The sequence below is a fragment of the Periplaneta americana genome, chromosome 6, assembly GCF_040183065.1.
Source record: "Periplaneta americana isolate PAMFEO1 chromosome 6, P.americana_PAMFEO1_priV1, whole genome shotgun sequence".
Classification (NCBI taxonomy): domain Eukaryota; kingdom Metazoa; phylum Arthropoda; class Insecta; order Blattodea; family Blattidae; genus Periplaneta; species Periplaneta americana.
In genome coordinates this window covers 27546410-27567824 of record NC_091122.1, presented here as the reverse complement: position 1 = coordinate 27567824, position 21415 = coordinate 27546410, and the positions used below count along the sequence as shown (strand labels likewise).

At 36.4% G+C, this 21415-nt stretch overlaps 1 protein-coding gene across 2 annotated transcripts in view; it reads right to left on the bottom strand.

Annotated features, from left to right (window-relative positions):
* Nucleotides 1-2088: 2088 nt before the first annotated feature.
* tum (Rac GTPase activating protein tumbleweed) overlaps nt 2089-21415 on the bottom strand; it is a 42582-nt gene continuing 23255 nt past the window's right edge. For both annotated transcript variants that reach the window (XM_069827790.1, XM_069827789.1), the window contains exons 6-12: nt 19407-19578; nt 17300-17498; nt 14631-14907; nt 13213-13463; nt 9813-9945; nt 9363-9529; nt 2089-2592 (exon numbers count right to left, since the gene is read on the bottom strand). In XM_069827790.1, the coding sequence (XP_069683891.1) occupies nt 2538-2592; nt 9363-9529; nt 9813-9945; nt 13213-13463; nt 14631-14907; nt 17300-17498; nt 19407-19578 (1254 nt within the window). In that variant the 3' untranslated portion in view covers nt 2089-2537. The remainder of the gene's footprint in view (nt 2593-9362; nt 9530-9812; nt 9946-13212; nt 13464-14630; nt 14908-17299; nt 17499-19406; nt 19579-21415) is intronic.

The window sequence follows — 21415 nt, the reverse complement described above, 5'->3', positions numbered from 1 at the left end:
CTGCGAGCGAGAAAGGCAGTCGAATAATCCACCAGTCGGTTAATAGGGTGATGGATAATCGAGGTTTTACTGTATATCAAGTTATGTTGAAAAACAGTTCTTCTAAGTTTAAAACAACTTAAAAATACTGTAGTATAATATTATAAAAATTACGTATGTATATTGACCGACATGTCTTGGAGCTATGTACTACATCTAACTTGTATCTGTTTGCAATCGAGTACTGTATAATCAATATTTGCAAAATAGCAAAGACTATTGTAAAGGATTATGATTAACTGAAAGTTAAATCACTACTAATTTTATTTTCGTCAATCTAGTGAATATGGATACAAAATATGTCATGGATTAACTGTAATTACCTGCTTTCCTTACAAAAAATCCCCCTTACCCCCACCTCCTAGAGCACCAAAATATTATGTTAAATGTACATTTCATCTGGAAAGTATCCAGGCATTTTGCATATCTCTAGAGCCGGTCACAAGGTCTTACTGTAAGTTGCGACCAAGTCAAAAGGAACTCACTGCACATGCAAGAACATTCACTAATGTCGCACCATCGGATCTGTGCCCCTGTAAGATATGCGAACTGAACCCTAATTCCTTCTCAGCCTCGGTAATTCATTTCTCTCCCTGCATTCCTATCTCTCTCCCACTACTCACAATTTTGAGCCTTCTCGCGGGACAGTTTACAATATTTGCACTTGCAGTCCAGTGTTGTCAACACAACATGAATGTTAAATGTTATGTTTTATTTAACGACGCTCGCAACTGCAGAGGTTATATCAGCGTCGCCGAATGTGCCGGAATTTTGTCCCGCAGGAGTTCTTTTACATGCCAGTAAATGTACTGACATGAGCCTGTCGCATTTAAGCACACTTAAATGCCATCGACCTGGCCCGGGATCGAACCCGCAACCTTGGGCATAGAAGGCCAGCGCTATACCAACTCGCCAACCAGGTCGACTCTCAACATGAACACTGTAGCACGGAGTGGCGAAAGAAATATTATTAAGCAAGTACGTAATAGCATTTTGCGATGAAGAGAAACAAACAAATGTGTTTCCTAAAAATGAGGCAACGATAAGAGCAGCTGCGATCACAGGTGGGGCTTATTTTATTTCAATTGATTACATATTAAAATTACTTAACTACTACTAATAATACAACATTTTATGTAACTTATATAGGCAGGTCAGAGCGCCTAACAAAGAAAATCAGGAGAGAGGGAGGCTGTGCAGGAGATGAAACGCTAGAATCACCAGGGAAGAACAGACCAAGGGAACCTTTAATTCTTGTAGATGATATGAACCGATGTATATTAAGAAGAAAGATACAAGAATTTTATACCGTGTAGAATGAAGTTCCGACATTGAAGAAATTACTGAAGGTTGCGAGAGACAATATTTTCCAAGGTTGGAGAGAAACGCTGCGGAAAGTGATTCGAGACATGGGATTTAGGTTTAAAAATGTAGAAATACAAGATGTATTTTGATTGAAAGAAATGATATTGTAGCATGGAGGACCAGTTATTTATGACACCGTTTGAGGGAAGTTTGGCAACATCCCTATTCGGCAAGGTTCGTGGCCTGCTGTTTAACATGGTGGGAGGAAAGCGGGTGGAATGGAGTGAGTACAGGCGTTAACTTTTTCAAGAACGACGACAGCGCTGAAGGGGCACAGATCCGATGGTCCGACAATACTTCATGGGAATACTTAAGTGGCAGCGAGTACAGGTGTACCGAAATTCTGATAAATTCTAGATATCGTAATTCTAATAAGAAATGTAATACATGGAAAATAAATATGATCTGGAGGAAAAAGGTGCTTTTCACACTACATTTCTCATTCATTTCTATATTAAGAATTCAAAAGAATACGGAAACACGCTACTTCAGATACGATTTCAGAGAAACAACAGAGTTTGTAAAAAAAATATGCATTACATACTCATAATACAAATAAGATAAATGAGATATCGTTAAAAGTGATCATTCCAATAACTTGCAAACACTCTACTTTCATCACTACAGAAAAATATGACGAATATGAAGCAGTAAAGCTGCATAAAAGAACCGAAACTCCAGCAGTCCAAGAAAACTTACCGGTAAGTTTATTTTAATATGTTCTTCACGTACAAAATAAAAGTTTTAATAATACACAAGAGAAATAAATGCAAATGAAACAGGCATTAGATACCAACTGTAATACTTGAAACAAGAACAAATGTGACTTGCAAAGAATACAAATAAGTTATGCACAGTGGCCAACACAGGAACATAAACTTTAAGAAAAATATGTTTTTTATATTGTACAAAAAACCATTTGTATCTGCACATCCATACTGAAGAAATTTAAAGCAGAAATATATATTAATGTGAAAAATAAGGTACATATATTATGACTACTTCTTACCCACAAAGAGGAAAGAATCAAACCTGTATGTACCTTCTCCTTCAAAGGATAAGATACACATGTTTGACACAATCTAAAATTAGCACGAGACATTCTACCCTTTTTCTATGGAAAATAAAATCTGTTACTTGATAGCTGGAGGAGTTGCGAAAAACCTCTTGCCCCTGGCACTGAAGGATCTGAAAAATACCAAGGATATGGAATTCATTATACACTGAAATCTCAATATAACATACATCAGAAAATAATATTTACATTTTATTTTTAAAACTATGTTATAACGTAGTTTTGAAGTTACATTAGATAATATACAGTTATTCCACAACATAACTTAGCTTTCATTTACTGCAGCTTTGTTTATAGTTCAATTAAGATTCAACTAAAACTCACTACGCCTATAGAATAGTACATTATGCAACGAGCCTATAATGATAGTAATTAAGAAGCTCATATGAAAATTACCATTACAGGCGAGTTTCATACGACTTTTTATGCTCGACCATATTTCTAACTTGAAATTACAGTATTCAGATGTATACATTTTATTTGTATCTGACAAGATCGGAAGTGACCTTGTTCTAGGTCGTGAATTGTGAGATGTGCGCAGACGCGAAAGTATTGATTTTTTTCGAGGAACAATAATGTCATTGACCTTGTGTAATCCGTTAAACTTGGTATAACTTTGATTATTGAATTCGACATTGAAAAACGAGATGACAAATTGAATTTATTTGAATATTATTTACAATTAACGCTAATTATTATAGTAACAGAACATAACCTTCTGCGGCAGTATTTGATTTCCAGCTTCCGTGACTTTTCGCTAATTCTCTTTCGATTGCATATTATAATGGTACAAAGCTGACTCGTTATTGGCTGAACACCTGTAAGCTGAGTTGTCATTGGCTGAAAACACCTGAACTTTAATGAGTAGATGTACTTTAATGACATGCATTAAAGGACTGCTACCAGGTGTATAATTACTACATTTCGGCATGGTCGAGCATAAAATAATATACAGTATATATAATGCTTTCGAAATTATAACAAAAAGAAATTATTTAAGTAATAATAATAATAATAATAATAATAATAATAATAATAATAATAATATAGCCACACATGGTACCACCGTACAATTTGACCATGCTGCTGAAAGGAAGTTCTAAACACTGCTTCTGTGAACTTTCACAAATATCAAGAAGTTTTAGAACTAGTGACCACTAATTCCTTTAAGATACAGGGGCTTATACCTGTGTGCCCATAGCCTTTACAGTAGTACTGTCAATATCAACTGCTAGTGAGAAAAAAAAAAAAAACCTTTCTCCTTTGTTAAACCAAACAGCCTTGCCTAAAGACGCATCTCCACTATTAAACATTTAACAACAACATGTTAAATGTTAAATTGTTTACCGTCAACATCCCAACATGTTAATGCTAATTTCATTTAACACTTTGTCCACACTATTAAACATATTGAACTTGACTTTCTTAGCTTAGTCCGCCATAAACAGTCTATGAGATTTGAATATAGGTAGTGTTTTATTTTCAAACCTTGGACAATGGACTCAGATGATGATTTGACTTTTGTAATTGCCTCTATTGCCTGTTACTAGGCTTTGAAAAGGAAGAAAATGAGAATGTGGATGCGGCAATATCTTAGTAAAAGACACAATGCAGGATACATTCTAAACCAGCTTAAAGTTGAATGCAGTATCGATTTGGATTCAAAAACTTGCTGAGAATGTCAGAACACCATTTTAATATAGAGCTGCAAAAATATTTTTATTTTTTTATTTTATTGGGTTATTTTATGACGCTCTATCAACATCTAGGTTATTTAGCATCTGAATGATATGAAGGTGATAATGCCGGTGAAATGAGTCCGGGGTCCAACACCGAGAGTTACCCAGCATTTGCTCATATTGAGCTGAGGGAAAACCCCGGAAAAAACCTCAACCAGATAACTTGCCCCCACCGGGATTCGAACCCGGGCCACCTGGTTTCACGGCCAGACGTGCTGACCGTTACTGTGTGGACTGCAAAAATACTTCCTGTTTCATCAAAGAAATACATAATTTAAGAGCAGCCATTTCACCTCAATTAAAAAAATTACAGTGCGATTATCATAGGACCTACGACATGATAGATGTTAAAGAATTGGGTAATATCATATAATTATTCTTTCCGAAGTTTTACGAACGTTAACATACATCACCCAATACGACCATTACTGACTTCAACATAGCATTAACGTTTAGCGTACGAGAGTGCGAAAACTCTCTATTGTATTCTCGAGAACAATTAAATAATAATTCCAGTTCTCTAAAACAGTCGGCCTTCTTAGTTTTGCCTGTGTATTCTTTTGGAGACACATCCCACAAACAAGGCCTTTCCATCAGTGCATTAATTTTATTGTAATGTATTTTCTTTCGTCCACTCCATTACTTCGAACAACTTACAGCCAACACCAAGAACCAATGATAGTATAAAAATGATCAAGATACGCGCCACACAATCGGAACTTAAAGTTGTTGCTATTTAAATTGTTAACTGCCTCCCATTGGAGGTAGCCCAGAAGGACTGTACAAACTTTGCCGAACTGTACCGACGCTGCACGAGCAAATGAATTGACTTAACATGTTTTCCATTGCTGCTGGAAAACATGCCAACATGTTAAAAGTGTTAAATTCAACATATTTAGTTAACATGTTAAGTCAATTGAGACTTGAAATGTCCATATACATGTTAAATTCAACATGTTATATTTAACATGTTGTTGTTAAATGTTTAATAGTGGAGACACGCCTTAAAAGATGAACTCAAAATAAGATCGACAGAAATGTAACTCAGGATGGTGTTTCATATGGTGTAAAATTTTTGGGTATTTGCACCATATTGTACAGATATCCACTATTTTGGAGTTACATAAAGACTTCAACATCAGGGAATGTAAGGAAATGGGGAAACCTATGTGTGGAATCTGCAACAACGACTCTCCCTGAGATTAACCAAAACTTTCAGTCCTGGGAGGAAAGTGGGGAGGTATTGGGGGTTAGGAGGGCTAGGTAAGGCAATGAAATGAGTATGACTGGTAAACAAAGAATACATTTCAATAAGAAAAAATTACGACCAATTTTAACCACACATGATCTGGCTCAATATTATGATTTTATGAAACTACAAGCATCCACAAAAGTACAATCAGATGAGGCTTCAACTTAATTATATCCAATTTCCATGCAAATTATTCACACAACTGACAGAAGAACCAACTCTTTTTAAACCGTAATTCTTAGGTCTAATTCACACGATACTGTATTTCACATTACAGTAGAACCTCTATTATCCGTGGTAATGAAAGGGATGAACTGGACGGTTAATCAAAAAAATCGGATAATCCGTATCATAAAATACTTCCGCAAATTAAGTGAATAAGTGCTGAAGTTTCGTAATTTCCTCCGTGATCTTATGTTTAAGATGCTAGGTAGTGCATCAGAAGTTCACTAATTTAAGTTCGGTTGTCAACAACGTGTTTTTAAGGGGCAAGGAAACTCCTTGTAATGCCTATCAGTGGAAATATAGGAATAGGCCTAGAGGTCTCATGTTGTAGATTTGTATACTTTATACACTTCATCCTTGATTTTTATTAAATCGCACACAGTTGTAACATAAGTTTTGTATTCTGATGAGAGATGAGCCACAGTTTCTCATTCCTCAAACCACTGAATTATTTGCATTTTTTCGATACTTATCACTAGACTTCGTGGAATTGCCACGAGAATCGTAAGGTTTACTGCGCACGCGGTATAGACTATATGAGAAAGGGGCGTGCAACGGATGAGTATGCCTCTGATGTAAACAATGAGCAGTATACTGCGGTTACAATAAAACCTGTATCCTGCATTCAAGAAATATATTGAATGCTCATTGAAGTAAGAAATGTCTAAACATGTTAACACACAATTATTTTGTAGTTAGATATATTAACTCTTAAAATTTAATGTAATATACTCACATCATCCTTGAATATGTTCATTGCAGTAAAGAGTTACGTACATTTTGAGCGACTGCAAAGTGAACCTCCTCCGATGGTTACTTAAACAGTTTTTGTATTGGGAAAATGTACATTCGACATCACATGATGTAATAGGTGCATATTTTAAGAACGGAAAGTCACTACTTTTTAGTACACCAACTTCAGACTTCTTGTCGTGACCTGATAGTACATCGTTTATAATACGAAGTTATGAATAGGCAGAATTTTTAGTAATAATGTTTCTTAACTTACATTTCACTTTTTCTAAAATTAGTGAATTGTTATTTTGGATAACGGTTTGTGATACTTTATGCACTATATTAAGGGCTTCTGAGAGTTGTAGTTTAGACGATTCTAACAGGGTGAAGCTTTTGGACATGATTTTAAAATCAGAATCAATGAAGAGAATATCTTCCAATATCTGTTCAGAAAGTAATGATTTTACAGCTGCAACAGCGGAACTGTCTGTGCTATCCAATGCATCAATTACCTCCATTATTTTGCCGTAATGTTCTGCATAATAATTAACAGCATCCAACCACGTTTTCCAACCAGTTAAGACTGGCTGCGTGGATAAGGGTATTCCAGGAACAATTGTTTGGAACAGCAACACTCATTGTAGTATGTTTGATTGAATTCTTGTCTGCACTGAACAAATTTTAAGCTTTGACTATTCCAACCACAATAATGCAAAAACAAGTGCTTACATAGGTATACATTAGCTGTAGCTGCTCTATATATTTGGACCGGTCACATCTCTTAACATGAACTGCTTATACTACGAGACCGGACGGTCGCCCACCTCCTCTATACTACCGTACATCGGCAACCTGATAGCATGCTGCGTGTGGCAATTCAACGAAGTCTACTTATCACAAAAGTTTTCTTCTGACACTCGTGGAATACATTTTATATAGAAGTTGTACAGTATGGCAACTTGAACAGTAGACCAAGCTGGATAAGTGTTAAGGTTTGTAAACACTCCCTAGAAAAAATACGTACTAATACAACATACAGTAGTAGGAATATTTCATATGTTTCTGTCGCAAAAAAAAAAAAAAAAAAAAAAAGAGAGAGAGAGAGAGAGAGAGAGAGAGAGAGAGAGAGAGAAAGATAGTCGGATAATCCGTCAATCGGTTAATAGGGTGTTGGATAATCGGGGTTCTACTGTATTATATATCTTCCAGTTGCATATTTCTTTCAAATGGCAGGTACATTGAAAACTTGACATTTTATTGTCCCATGCAGCTTCTTGCTTCCCTATAGCGATCCTCTAGTTTGGACTTCCTTAGGGCTGGGCAGTGTGCAATGTGCAGCAAGGGTTGGGAGGAACAAGTCACTAATAACACAAGGAAAGCACTACATTTCTCGATGCGTATTCTGAAGAAATCTAACCGAAGGTCAAAAGAACTAGCGTACAAAACCCTTGTTCGCACAATTATGGAATATGGAGCAGTAGGTTGGGATCCGTATAGATAAAACCAAATCGATTCAATAGAAAAGAACGCAAGGCAGCAAAATATGTCAAAATGGGAAAGGGACATGGTGAGGAGATAGTAAAAGACTTCGGGTGGGAATTTCTCAAATCAAGGCAACGAAAAACCAGACTCACTGCATTGTTTAAGGCACAAATAGGACACAAAGCATGGACCGACATCAATGCTAGATTAGTAACACCATCATACTTAGGAAGGGCTGATCATATTAGGAAGTTTAAATGTAGAAAACAAGAAACGGACGTGACAAAAATCTTCCTTTGTTAACCGTACAATAGTAGACTGGAACAGCTTACCTGCGGCAATCTTTCATGGTGGTCCTCTCAAAATCAATACATTTAAGGAAAGATTGAGAAGATTAGACTGAAAATGTAATTGGAGGTGCAGTGTAATTATCTAGGTTGTGTCATGTAACCAGTTAAGTTGATATGTAATTAGATGATATGTAAATAAATTAAGGTGATATATAATTACTTTAATTGGTAATAGTTGGGTGAAATACAAGTACTTATAAGTTAGGTTTACTTTTGCTTATTGTTAGGCGTTATTATAGAATAGTTTTTATTTATAGTCCTAGGTTTATTGGATCTATTTATTTATAGTTAGAAATAAATTTTATTTTATTTAGTGCTGTAATTATTGTATTATTGTAACGGTATTATTGTATATTATATATCACTGCCACCGAGTGTATACCCAATTGTAGTGTTAATAAATAAATACATACAAGTCCAATTTCTGTTTTTGGTCACAGAGCAGACTCTGGAATTCGCTACCTGCTAGCATCAGGGACTGTCGAAATAAAATTGAATTCAAACGCAAACTTACTAGGCACTTGGTCAGTAATTGAGACTCGTTCAGACATGGTTTCTTGTAAATAGTTCTCTTAATCTATTACAAAATATTTCAATATCCGGTAATTTCATCACTATAGAATTTTGTTATTGTAGGTTTAATTTGTAATTCAGTAAATACAAAAATATTCTTTGTTCTTAATTTCTATGATAAAATGTCTAGCTTTCACTAATTAGGTAATCTTGTCGTACTTTAATTTTTATTGTAATTGTAATTGTAAATTTAATGTTAATTGTAATTATAGTTGTAATCCCCTGGTAGAGGGGCATAGAAGGCCTGACGGCCTTATCTCTACCAGGTTAAATAAATAAATACTAATACTACTAATACAATATGGTTCTGGGAGAATACCAATATGGTAGAGATGTTTAGCTAAGCAGCCGTGTCCGTTATGTAAACAGAAGAGTCCAGTTGCTGTTCTCCTGGGCCAGTCAGGGGTGTTGAGAACTGATGCAATCCAGGATTTCTGGCTAACTTTCGCTGATAAATCTTCAATGATTTACAAATATACATCTATAACAATAATTAAGGTCTCAAAATATGCCATTACACCTCTTACCTGGATGATGGTGTGAAGATAGTCTTAGAACTGCCGCTACGTGGAAGAAGACATTCTGTAGACGGTGTAAGAAAGATTTCGGACGGCACAGTGTTAACAGATCCTGTGTCTGCATTGACAAAGTTGGCCCAGTAGTCACTTGAAATACTCATCAAGAGTTCAACCACCTATAAAATTACAAGAACAGTCTCTTATATTTACGCCACGTTAAAAATAATCAAAATTGTTCAACTGTGGTCACCACTTTTACTTGTAACTTGAGTTGCCCCACATATGAAATGGTAATGGAGTACAATAAATCTTTTCCCACATTAAATCTATTGCCAGTTTCATTTTGGTGCAGAGGTTACCATCCACCTGTATATGTACCATGTCTAATAAATGTGACAGCATATGTTATTTGTTTTCACAATTCCTCACTAAATTTATTTCACTGTAAACTGTACTTACTGCCACCTGTTTCTTCGTTTCGTGTAACATAACCATAGGCTCTGGATCCATTGTTGAGTATCCCACTATAGTAGGACCGAACACTTTCGCAAGATTTTCTGCCGGCATCTTGCACTCTGGACATTCTGCTACCCTGTTGTAACAATAGTTCATTCAATTGGTAAAATTATACATTATTTACATTCACTCCAGCAATCTATTCGTTATAAGCAAAATATAATACAATTAAAAAGTGAATTTATTCAAAATTTTTTTTTAAAGAAATTGCTCAAAGTTCGGGAAATTCAAAATTGAATACCAGGTTTCTGCCATCAGTAAGAACAAAGAACTTTTTATTCGAAGTTCATGGTTTCCAATTTATATCGCCAGATGGCATGTTAGAATTACTTGAATGCACTCAAAGTCAAGCATTGCATTTGATAACTGCTGCAGTCAAAACTACACCAATTGCAGCATTACCCAAACCATCACTTCTAACAAATCAATTATGCTAGAATAGAAACTCAAGCTCTGTTAACTTGAGAAGTTAACAGGACTCCAAAATTCCGAGAAATGGAACAAATGCCAAAATTCCAAGCATACATTGAAAACCAAAAATGGATTCATACAAGCAATAAAATTAAAAGAAATTCTAAGAATCCCCAAACAGAAAGAAAATCTGCTGATAGTAACAACCCACTTGACAATATTAACGTACAGTACAGATTATACTTAAACAAATCCTTCAACAAGAAAGATACACCTCCAATTGGAGCAAATGCTCTCACATTAGAAACCCTGCATGCAATATATCCACCAAACGATTGGATTCACGTATATTCAGATGGTTCCCTCACATTCCATGAGGAAGGAGCTGTACCAGGAGGAACTTGCCAGTTATTTTCTTTCTACAAAAGAGTTGGCAAGCTTACTATAAATTTTGATGGGGAGATAGATGCTATTTATACATCACTCCAAAATGTATTCAATTGGGTACACCATTGCAAGAACATAGTCATATTATCAGACTCCAGAACAGCAATCCAGGTAATAGTATCAACAAATCACCCAAAAATGGAAAGAATTAAAGAAATACATTCCATGATTACACAAATGCAAAATCTGAATAAACACAATTCCTGCACATTGTGGCATAAATAGGAATGAGATGGCTGATATATTGGCGGGGGAAAAAAAAAAAAAAAAAAAATCCAAAATTGAACAGAATAAAGAAATCAGCTGAAGATAAATCATGGGAATCCCTTCTCCAAAATTTAAACATCATTCCTGAAGAGCCAAGAAATTCAGCAGTGGCAGCCTTCTGCCTTGGCATGATTGTTTGGCAGCTCATTTATATAGAATCGACAACTACCTCTCACCCAGTAGGGATATCTTATGCGAAGTTTTACTGCTAGATGGCAGGAGCGTTCCATGCGGCGCAACATGTTGTAGGGCTATGTTATATCATATGCTACTGATGATTACGTTTTCCCGCTTGTTGGTTTTCTGTGCGTGTCAAAATTATATTTACAATTATTCTGTATAACCTAGTATAATTTAATGTAATTCAATATTTTCTTACCTCATAATTTAATTTAATTTACAATAAATAACGTAAACCTGTATAATATTGAGCAATTCCCTGAGATGGGTGGGGAAATCTGCAGTATGCAGAATATAGATACGAGTAAATTGAATGTTCATGAACCTAAACGAGAACTTTGAGAACGAGGTGCACGAATAAAAAAATAGGAACTATGTAGAAAGGTGAATATTGCGCTCTTTAATCATTAGTATTTAAGAACTGTACGCTAAAAACAGGATATGTAGCCACCAATGTGCTTTTTCTTATAGGGAAGGAACTATCGAAATTGAATTCCTTGTATTTTTTTTTTCTATAGCTGCAGAAAGATCAAATGCAATTTTTAATAGAATGATATAATATGATCGCAGTAGTATCACGATTAGTCGTGCGTTTTGTAGGTTAAGGACATGCAGTTTTGAATACTATGTATGTTGGATGATTTTGAAAATTTTAAGTTAAAACATGGTTTCAATAATTAGGATACAGTACATTAAAAACATTATTCACGAAATGGGTTTCACTACGGATCGTCCTGGATAATAAACATCCCAGTTTATCGAGAGTTTACTGCAGGCGTAAACTTCAGAGACTCCCACAACTACTGCATATAATCTAAGCTAACATAGCTCGCTGTCGAGGTTGCATATGTTTTTATTAATTTTTCTTTTTCCTCTTCCAAAATGGAACTGTAGTCAACAATTCCTTACTTGAAGTAGTTACTTTTATTTAATAGCTAGCACTTTCGCAGCACAACTTAATTACTTATGTTTTGTTAAGGTTTAAAGCATATTCAGAATATTTTGGGACCTGATTGAAGACAAAAATCTTTCCCTGGTGTTTACATATAGGAACATAACAAAAATTTGCCATTTTTAGTTGTTTTTAAGAGTATTTAATATACTAATACAGTACGTATATCTTCAATGTTTATATACCAAAGAACAAATGCACACGTAAAGTACATGTACGCTATCTGTTGATGCTAGTTCAGGATATCCCTATTGTGTGTTATGTGGAAAGGACGTAGTCATGGAGAAGTACAACCTGGAAAATTGAGAAGTTTTGCCTGTTTATCTCAACATCACAGAAAAATACTGGATTGCAAGATGGCTGATGGCTTCACTGCCATACCAGAGCATTGGCAGCCAACCAACCAACTTTTCATTTAGTTCATATTTCGTGCTTTTATGCAAGAGAAAAATGTGTGTGGTAGACCTGTATAGGAAGGAAGGATATCGATAGTATATATCATATACATGCTGCACTTTCTTACTGCTTTTCTCGATTTTTAAATTTTCAACACTGTGCAACTCAAACCAGGAAATGGATTCGGAACACCTCAAAATCTCTGCTTCAGTGGTTGGTCATGATAACATCTTTGAAAAATATTGGAGTGCAAGAGGTCAAATGACTTTATTATCAAACACCTGGCATTAGAAAACAACATTTTGTAATATTCAAAATGCTCTAATGAATGCAGTTTTTCTCCAATCTCAATGAAATTTCACAAACAACTCCACAAAATCATGTGAAGTAAACTGACATGTTTTCTTCTGCTGTTGAAAGTATTCAAATCATCATGTCTTGAGGATGTGATAAGTTTTAAAAAATTGAAAAATTAACAACTAAAAGAGTAAATATTTTTTTCTCAAAAAATTGGAAAAATATAAAAAACATGCTTCATATTTTACATACAGCACATTTATTCAAGAAATTTTTACCCTTATTACCCAATAATAACAGCAATAATGATGAGGAAGAAGACTGATGTATATATCTGAAGAGCTGTAAATTCAGATTTTGAACTTTAACATCTGTTTTACGAAAATCACCTACCTTTGTAGATGCATAATGAGATAAGCCAGAGTATCTCTATTCGGTTGAGGTAGTTCACACACTGCCTGATACATGGCTGCCCTTCCATCTTCAGCATACACATTTTCAGCAGCTTTTACAAAATCTTGCCATAGTGAATGTGTTACAAGAGGCTCACTTAAGGAACGTAAGAAGTCCTTGATAGCACCACAGATTACGTGAATATCTACCTTGGAGAGATTTGGAACTCCCTTACCACGAAGGAATTTTTCCTACAAAGGAGAGGAAGGTTAGACAAAAGAAATGACGATCTTTCAATTAAAAACGAAATATTATGGATATGAGCTAAAAAACAAAATAATTAATTCTACACTATGATCATTATATGTATTCAGCAGTTAAAATTAAAACACTATGCCATCTAAGTGGTAACACATTTCTAGTTTCCTTTCCTTTCTAGTAACAAAATCCCAATTGCTGGAATTCTGTACATGCTAAAACTCCTACGCTACCAACATTGATGAGTGATATTCTCAGTAGTTGACAGAGCTTCAACCCTCAATCCCAACCTACTTTCTGTCAACCTCAAAACAAACTATAAATTTACTGATGTAATTTCCTTACAAATGGCTTTTAAGGAACCCGGAGGTTCATTGCCACCCTCACATAAGCCTGCTATCGGTCCCTATCCTGTGCAAGATTAATCCAATCTCTACAATCATATCTCACCTCCCTCAAATCCATTTTAATATTATCCTCCCATTTACATCCGGCCTCCATAAAGGTCTTTCTCCCTCTGGCCTCCCAACTAACACTCTATGTACATTTCTGGATTCGCCCATATGTGCTACATGCCCTGCCCATCTCAAACGTCTGGATGTTTAATTCAGTACATTATACAAATATTCAGCCTCATGGTCTAGTGGTCAGAGCTTCTGGCTATAGTTCATGAGGTCCCGGGTTCGATTCCCGGTTAGAGCACAGGAATTTTTCCTTAAAGGGGATTATTCCTGTGTTCGTCTATGGTCTGGAATTTAGGTTTAGATTTAAGACCTCTCCTGGCACCACATTATCATAATCATCCTATCACATCATCGGGGTAATGTAACTCTGCCTTCTGGGCGCCCCAACCTCAGAAGTGGGTTACAACTAAGCCAAGGCCAGGAGAGAAGACCAGAAATGTCGAAAAGACAACCTGGTGGCATTGGATTAAAAAACAAATATTCAACAAGTAGAACATGATTACCAGCTTAAAACTTACAAAACACTTTGGGATTTCTGCCAAAATTAAATATGAGCTTCAAGTGGTTTGTGACACTCAAAAGGTTGCTGCACAATGTGTTACAGGAAATCTAGCTTTATTTCTTTCAAAGGTATAATAATTATTACATAATTTTATTATCCTCGACCAAGAAAACTCTCGTCATCTTGATGTTTACCTTCAATCCCTTGACATCTCTTTCTGCACCAGGCACTCTGTAGATGCCAACTTCATTAAGGCCACGGAGTTCAATCTCATTGACACAATGTACTATGATGGACGGAACCATGGGAGCTGTGGGTGGGGTGTAATCTGCAATGCAGCCCATTGCCCCTCCTCGCCTAGTAGGAGTGTTGCCTACCGGCACACAAGGCAGAGGGACTTGGTCTTTGCATTCAGGGTGGCATGATGCTCTACAGTCTCGACATCTCACTGCTACTTTTCCAAACTTCATCCTGAAAAACGCACACTTACTTACAAATGGCTTTTAGAGAACCCGAAGGTTCATTGACACCCCTACATAAGCCCGCCATCAGTCCCCATCCTGAGCAAGATTAATCCAGTCTCTATCATCATATCCCACCTCCCTCAAATACATTATAATATTATCCTCCCATCTACGTCTCGGCCTCACCAAAGGTCTTTTTCCCTCCGGCCTCCCAACTAACACTCAATATGCATTTCTGGATTCGCTCATATGTGCTACATGCCCTGTCATCTCAAACATCTGGATTTAATGTTCCTAATTTTGTCAGGTAAAGAATACAGGTGCAGTTCTGTGTTGTGTAATTTTCCCCATTCTCCTGTAACTTCATCCCTCTTAGCCCCAAATATTTTCCTAAGCACCTTATTCTCGAACACCCTTAACCTCTGTTCCTCTCTCAAAGTGAGAGTCCAAGTTTCACAACCATATAAAACACCGGTAATATAACTGTTATTATTTTGCACCTATCTTTAGATTGGTTTTGTCTTTGCTGGTTTGATTTGTAATTCCTTATTTTACTGGTTTTATTTCTTTTGAATTGGGTTTATTATTTTTTCTTTGTTGTACTAGCTTGGGAGTATACTCTGTTATAATTGCTGGTTGATCATCTAATTCTAATTATGCATTATTGGGTGGGTTGCATGCTGTTGCTCAGACAATTTCTTATGAAGTTAGATTGGCTTTAATTTTATTGTTTTATAAATTCTAACGTTCAGGTTCTTTGAGACCAGACTGGATGACAAAAGCTTCTCAACCGAATAATAACACGTATGTCTCATATTTATTCTGTGTTTAATTTCCTCCCGAGTATCATTTATATTTGTTACTGTTGCTTCATGATATTTTAATTTTTCCACATCTTCAAAGGATAAATTTCTAAATGTTATACTTTCATTTCGTACAATATTCTAGTCACGAGACATAATCATATACTTTGTCTTTTCGGGATTTACTTCCAAACCTATTTCTTTACTTGCTTCAAGTAAAATTCTGTGTTGTTTGGGTAGAGGGAGATAAGTCATAAAAATGAGTTTGGAGATAAATGAAAATTAAACTTGGACACCTCATTGCAAATAATTTTCTACACAAATAAAACACATCAACTGCTAGTATTCTTTTTATTTTTGCAGACTCACTTGTATAATTTAACTTTTGTGTTCATCTGGAGAACAAAATTCCATCTTTACCTGAACACCACAGATTTCTCGTGTTTTCCCTAATAGTTTGTGGATTTTCTCCTGACATGTTCACTCATCCACAGACAAGCAGCTGATGTAACCCATTCAATTCCAAACCCTTTTCTGTTTTCCTGGACTTTCCTAATAGCATATTCTAGAGCAAAGTTAAAAAGTAAAGGTGATTGTATATCTTCTTGCTTTAGCCTGCGTGAATTGGAAAAGCGACAGACAGAAACTAACCTACACGGACTCTGTTGTATGTTTCACTGAGACATTTTAATTAACCAAACTTTGTATTAATAGTTTGTTATGCAACTCAAAGCTATATGCACGATATATAAAAATTCATATCATTTTTATTACGATCTATTATTATATTTTATGCAATTAAAAAGTCATTTTAGAAGTATATAGTATGTCGAAAAGTAAAGTAAATCCAAAAACATCCGGAATTTTAATTTAAAGAATCACATCAGTCAGGGCTTAAGGACTCCAGGGATTTACAAGATTCCATGCGAGTGTGGCGAAGTATACATAGGGCAGACTGGCCGCACAATAGAAGACAGAATCAAAGAACATAAGAGGAACCTGAGGCTGTATTACCCGGAAAAATCTGCAGTGGCGCAACACAGCATAGAAAAGGAGCATAAAATACTGTTTGACCACACCAAGGTCATTAACAAATCAAGCCACTACTGGGATCGTACAATCAAGGAGGCTATAGAGATCAAGCTGGAGAAAAACAACTTTAACAGAGACAGTGGACTCCAGCTCAGTCAGGCATGGACACCGGCCTTAGACCAACTCAGGCCCTCTTACAATCAAGGTCATGAAGATCACGGACCGAGGACGGCAACCGATTCCAACCGGCGGAACAGGGCTCGCCGCCCGCCAAACTTCACGCAGTAATCCCGGGAGGGGCGGAGCTTACGAGCGATGACAATTCCCGGCCCCGGATTGGCCGATCCGCCAACCAATCCCGTTTCACCTGAGACAGCCACATCTATATAACCTTTCGACTTTCTGTTCGGACATCACTTCCCTGAAGATGGCTGCAGAGATAGCAGTCGAAAGCTTGGAGCATTCCAAAATCTTAACTCGGCTGATATCCCGCGAAAACATATTAGCGAACCAACGCCGAGAAAGCCTCAAATCATACACACATAATAAAGATTAACTACTTACCTCTTGCCACAAGGGCCGCAATTCTCGGGATATATAACAGTCTTGTTGAAGAAAGCATGAATACGGCTATTAATTTTGTTATTCATTCCAAGAGAGAAAACACCAACATTAGGACTTATTTCTGTACGCTGTGTATTACGAGGAGTACGAACATTCATTTTGCTTGGGCCCCAAACAGAATCTTCTGATTCTGTCGATTCTGTAAAAGAAAAAAAAAAAATCTATTATTAAGGTGCTAACCAACAGCAAATTGCCAATAGCAGCTTAACAGAAGAATATAATGGCACTAATAATTAAATAATAATACAATTTTTATTATATGAAACATCGAGAGTCGATTTCTAAAACAAGGTCTAGACCACGGCCATAGCTTTAAACCGCGTTTGGATTTATAAAACGAGGTCTTTTTATTTTTCTGAGCCATGGCTCGAAACCGTGGTCTGAAGCAGAGACCGCGGCTGGGGTATGTTAAAACCACGGCTTCATGTATGCAAGATGGAGATAGTAGATCAGCTAGATGTTTATCAAATGAAAATTTGTCTCCACGAGTATTAAATCTCGGATTAGAGTGATGAGAGACAGAAATAATCCTTTTTAACTATATAACGACGATAATTTCAGGCGAGTATTTTGATTTTCGAAGGAATCAACGCAAAATTTAGTAAGGATGCTGCAACGAAATTCAAGAGGCAGCGAGTTGACAATTTTTTTACACCTTCTTGTTGCTTTGAGGGAAGTAAGATATAATATTTTATATTAATTATACATTTATGCCTATAAGATGATCTAACTTAATTCTTAGTCTTTACAGTGGTTTTGGACATTTTATTTAATACTCGAAACTGATGTGAGCCTATAAGAATATGAAGCAAACGTGCTTTTGTCTTCTTATTTTAAGTTTTATGCTACTGAGGCTTTTCACGTAGTAAGTCTAGTATATGTGAAAATATGTAGAACTACACTACATTTTCGTTTCAATTGAAATCTTAATCCAGTTAATATTTAGGTTATTAATTCCTTAGAATCGGGTTTTCAGGTAGTTAATGTTGGAAGTAGTTATGAACAAATGATAAACTACAACATGAACACTCTATTTGTGCTAATTATTTGGGCAACATCATTCTGGTACCTAAAAATCCATTCCCTACTAAATACTAAGTAATGCTAGTATTTTAAACGCACATATATTCTGTAAATTAGTAAATATAACAATACCTTACCTGAGAACAAAAGAATGTGACTTACTGCAATTCAATAAAATTATTAATCCTGATGGTGTGTGGATAAGCTTCAGGGCTTCTACCACGTTGTCTTGGTGTTATTGGCTGACATTTCGACCGCTGTGTTGTGGCCATCTTCAGAGCAGTTGTTGGATAAGGAAATAGTCTGTGAGCTCTTATATATATAGTAGTCTCGATGGGGGGAGTACTTGCTGTGATAGGTCGTAGGTTCTCCTTCTGGCATCTGATTGGTCCTACGTTGTCCAATCCGGTTGAGGTCTGTATGAAAGGGAGTATTCATATTAAATACTGGCCCTCATAAGGTCCGAAAGAGCTGGCAGACTATTTCCTTATCCAACAACTGCTCTGAAGATGGCCACAACACAGAGGTCGAAACGTCAGCCAATAACACCAAGACAACACGGTAGAAGCCCTGAAGCTTATCGACTGTTTAAAACAATAAAAATCGATTCTAAGCTGCGTTGCCATATATAAAATTCACGAACCTCGGTTTCTTCTCAAGCCGCGTCTTGACTTCGTTTTACAAATCGCACAAGCATTCAGACCTCGATCGCAGTTTAAAAGCCGAGGTTTGGAACCACGATTTCTTCCATGTTTTAGAAATCGACCCCGAGACTTCAATGTTCGTCACAGGAACACAAACTACTTCTTCTTATATCTGGATTGCTGGATATATTTCACACAAACTAACATTGATCATGCAATGATTCACAAATGATTAGAAGGTATTTAGAAGTAAATTCATGAATTTGTTTTTGTAATAAACTTTATACTGTATATATAAAATAGACTGATGCACTTTTGCTACTGGAATTAATGTAAGGAATTAAAAGTTCTATGTCAGTAACAAATACCAGACTCCTTACCTACTGGAGCAGTTGGACGTAAAGGTGTATAGGGAACACCACCGTTGTGATGAAGGTTGTCATTAGGGATTGCCTCCAGTTTGGCTGAGGCCTTAATGGGCACACCTTCCTTTCCTACAGTCAGAGTTGTGGTGGCAACAACTGTCTGTGCATTCGAATCTCCGCCATCCAACTACAGCCAGAAAAGAAAGTGTAATTACAAATTACGCAATTTTCTATACATAAACAGGAGAGTGAATCGTGAGAGGTCTCTGGCCGAAAGGAATTACCACACTAGGGATGAAGAGAAATGGTTTCCTCCAGTGTGGTGTGAGAAATTTACATTTTCTTAAATACTCATAACATGTGGTACTTGTGTCAATTTTCGTTCTATCAATAAATGACAGACTTCACTCACGTACCATCTGCTCTGCAGACAGAGAGCATGAGGGTTCTCTGACTACAAGGCACTGTCATATTGAATGGAGAAAAACGAGCACTGAGGAAGTTTCGGTGATTTTGAAGCGAAAATGGTCGAATTTGTAAGAGATTTCTTGCAGAGATGGATTTCAAAAGTTAAGTATTTTATAGGGAAATATTTCAAGTAAAGGAAATTGTTCAGAAATGTAGTAAATTACGTGTGAAATAAGAGGTGTGTGGTAATGGAAGTGCAAATGTTGTGATTTCTAGTGAAGGAAAGGAATGTAGGGACAAGATACGATGCAATGTGAAGGATGTAAAACTTGTATTAATTCAATAACCACTGGAATACAGTGAAACAACAAATAATAATGAAACAGACACAAAATTCCTATAATGTAACTTTGTTTCCACGTTGGCCATTACACTGACAACATTACTAAACAAAAATCACCGGGCTTTGAAATCCTGCAGAGATTCGTACAGTGAAACCTTTCATTTACAGACATCAAAGGGACGTAACAATCTGTCCGCATCTAGGAGGTGTCCTTTATTGGGAAGGAGGCTCCCCAATCTAACAGTAAATTTATAATATGCATTATGTATCCCTTCACGGTTTGAATGAACTGTATTACTGTAGTTTAATTCTAAACACAGTATGCTATAGTAAATTCTTTGCAACTTTGATCTACAGTAGATGATGAAAGAGTAATGGAACGGAGAAAAATTCTCTCCGGCGCCGGGATTTGAACCCGGGTTTTCAGCTCTACGTGCTGATGCTTTATCCACTAAGCCACACCGGATACAACCCCGGCATCGGATAGAATCGTCTCAGATTAAGCTCCAACTCTTGGGTTCCCTCTAGTGGCCGCCCTCTGCACTACGTCATAGATGTCTATGAACATAGGACTGAAATCCACACATGTGCTGAGGTGCACTCGTTATGAGTCACTAGTTGGCCGGGATCCGACGGAATAAGCGCCGTCTTAAATCACGAAGTGATTTACGCATATCATATATATTATTTTAAAGTACCGAAGTACATATGATATTTCCATGCAGATATTCTGCGTCATCATACGATGAAAGAGTAATGGAACGGAGAAAAATTCTCTCCGGCGCCGGGATTTGAACCCGGGTTTTCAGCTCTACGTGCTGATGCTTTATCCACTAAGCCACACCGGATACATAGAGACCGAAAAAGGAAAATACATTACTGTGCCATGAAATTTTATTCTAGGTCAACAGTTATGCAGTACTGTAATTTACAGTTTTCAAATTAACCTTTATGTTCAGGTGCCATTTCTCTCGAAAGAGAACAACTGATTGAAGTAAAGAGAATAACACTACTAACCCTATCATGTGTCGAATACAATTTCACGATCGCAGAAACCTTGGACCCATCAGACAGGTTAAATTTTATGATCATGTTTATCCACCCGCTTCAAGCGACAAGGGGTAGCCGGCCGGGATAGTGGTAGACTATGAGACCATTATTGCCTTTTTTCATGTTAAAGAATTTTTGTACAGTTCTCAAAACTAAATTTTCTCTTTTTGTAACACATTAGATATTGAAATCCAACTTCTGCCCGCAGTCAAGAGGTAAAGCA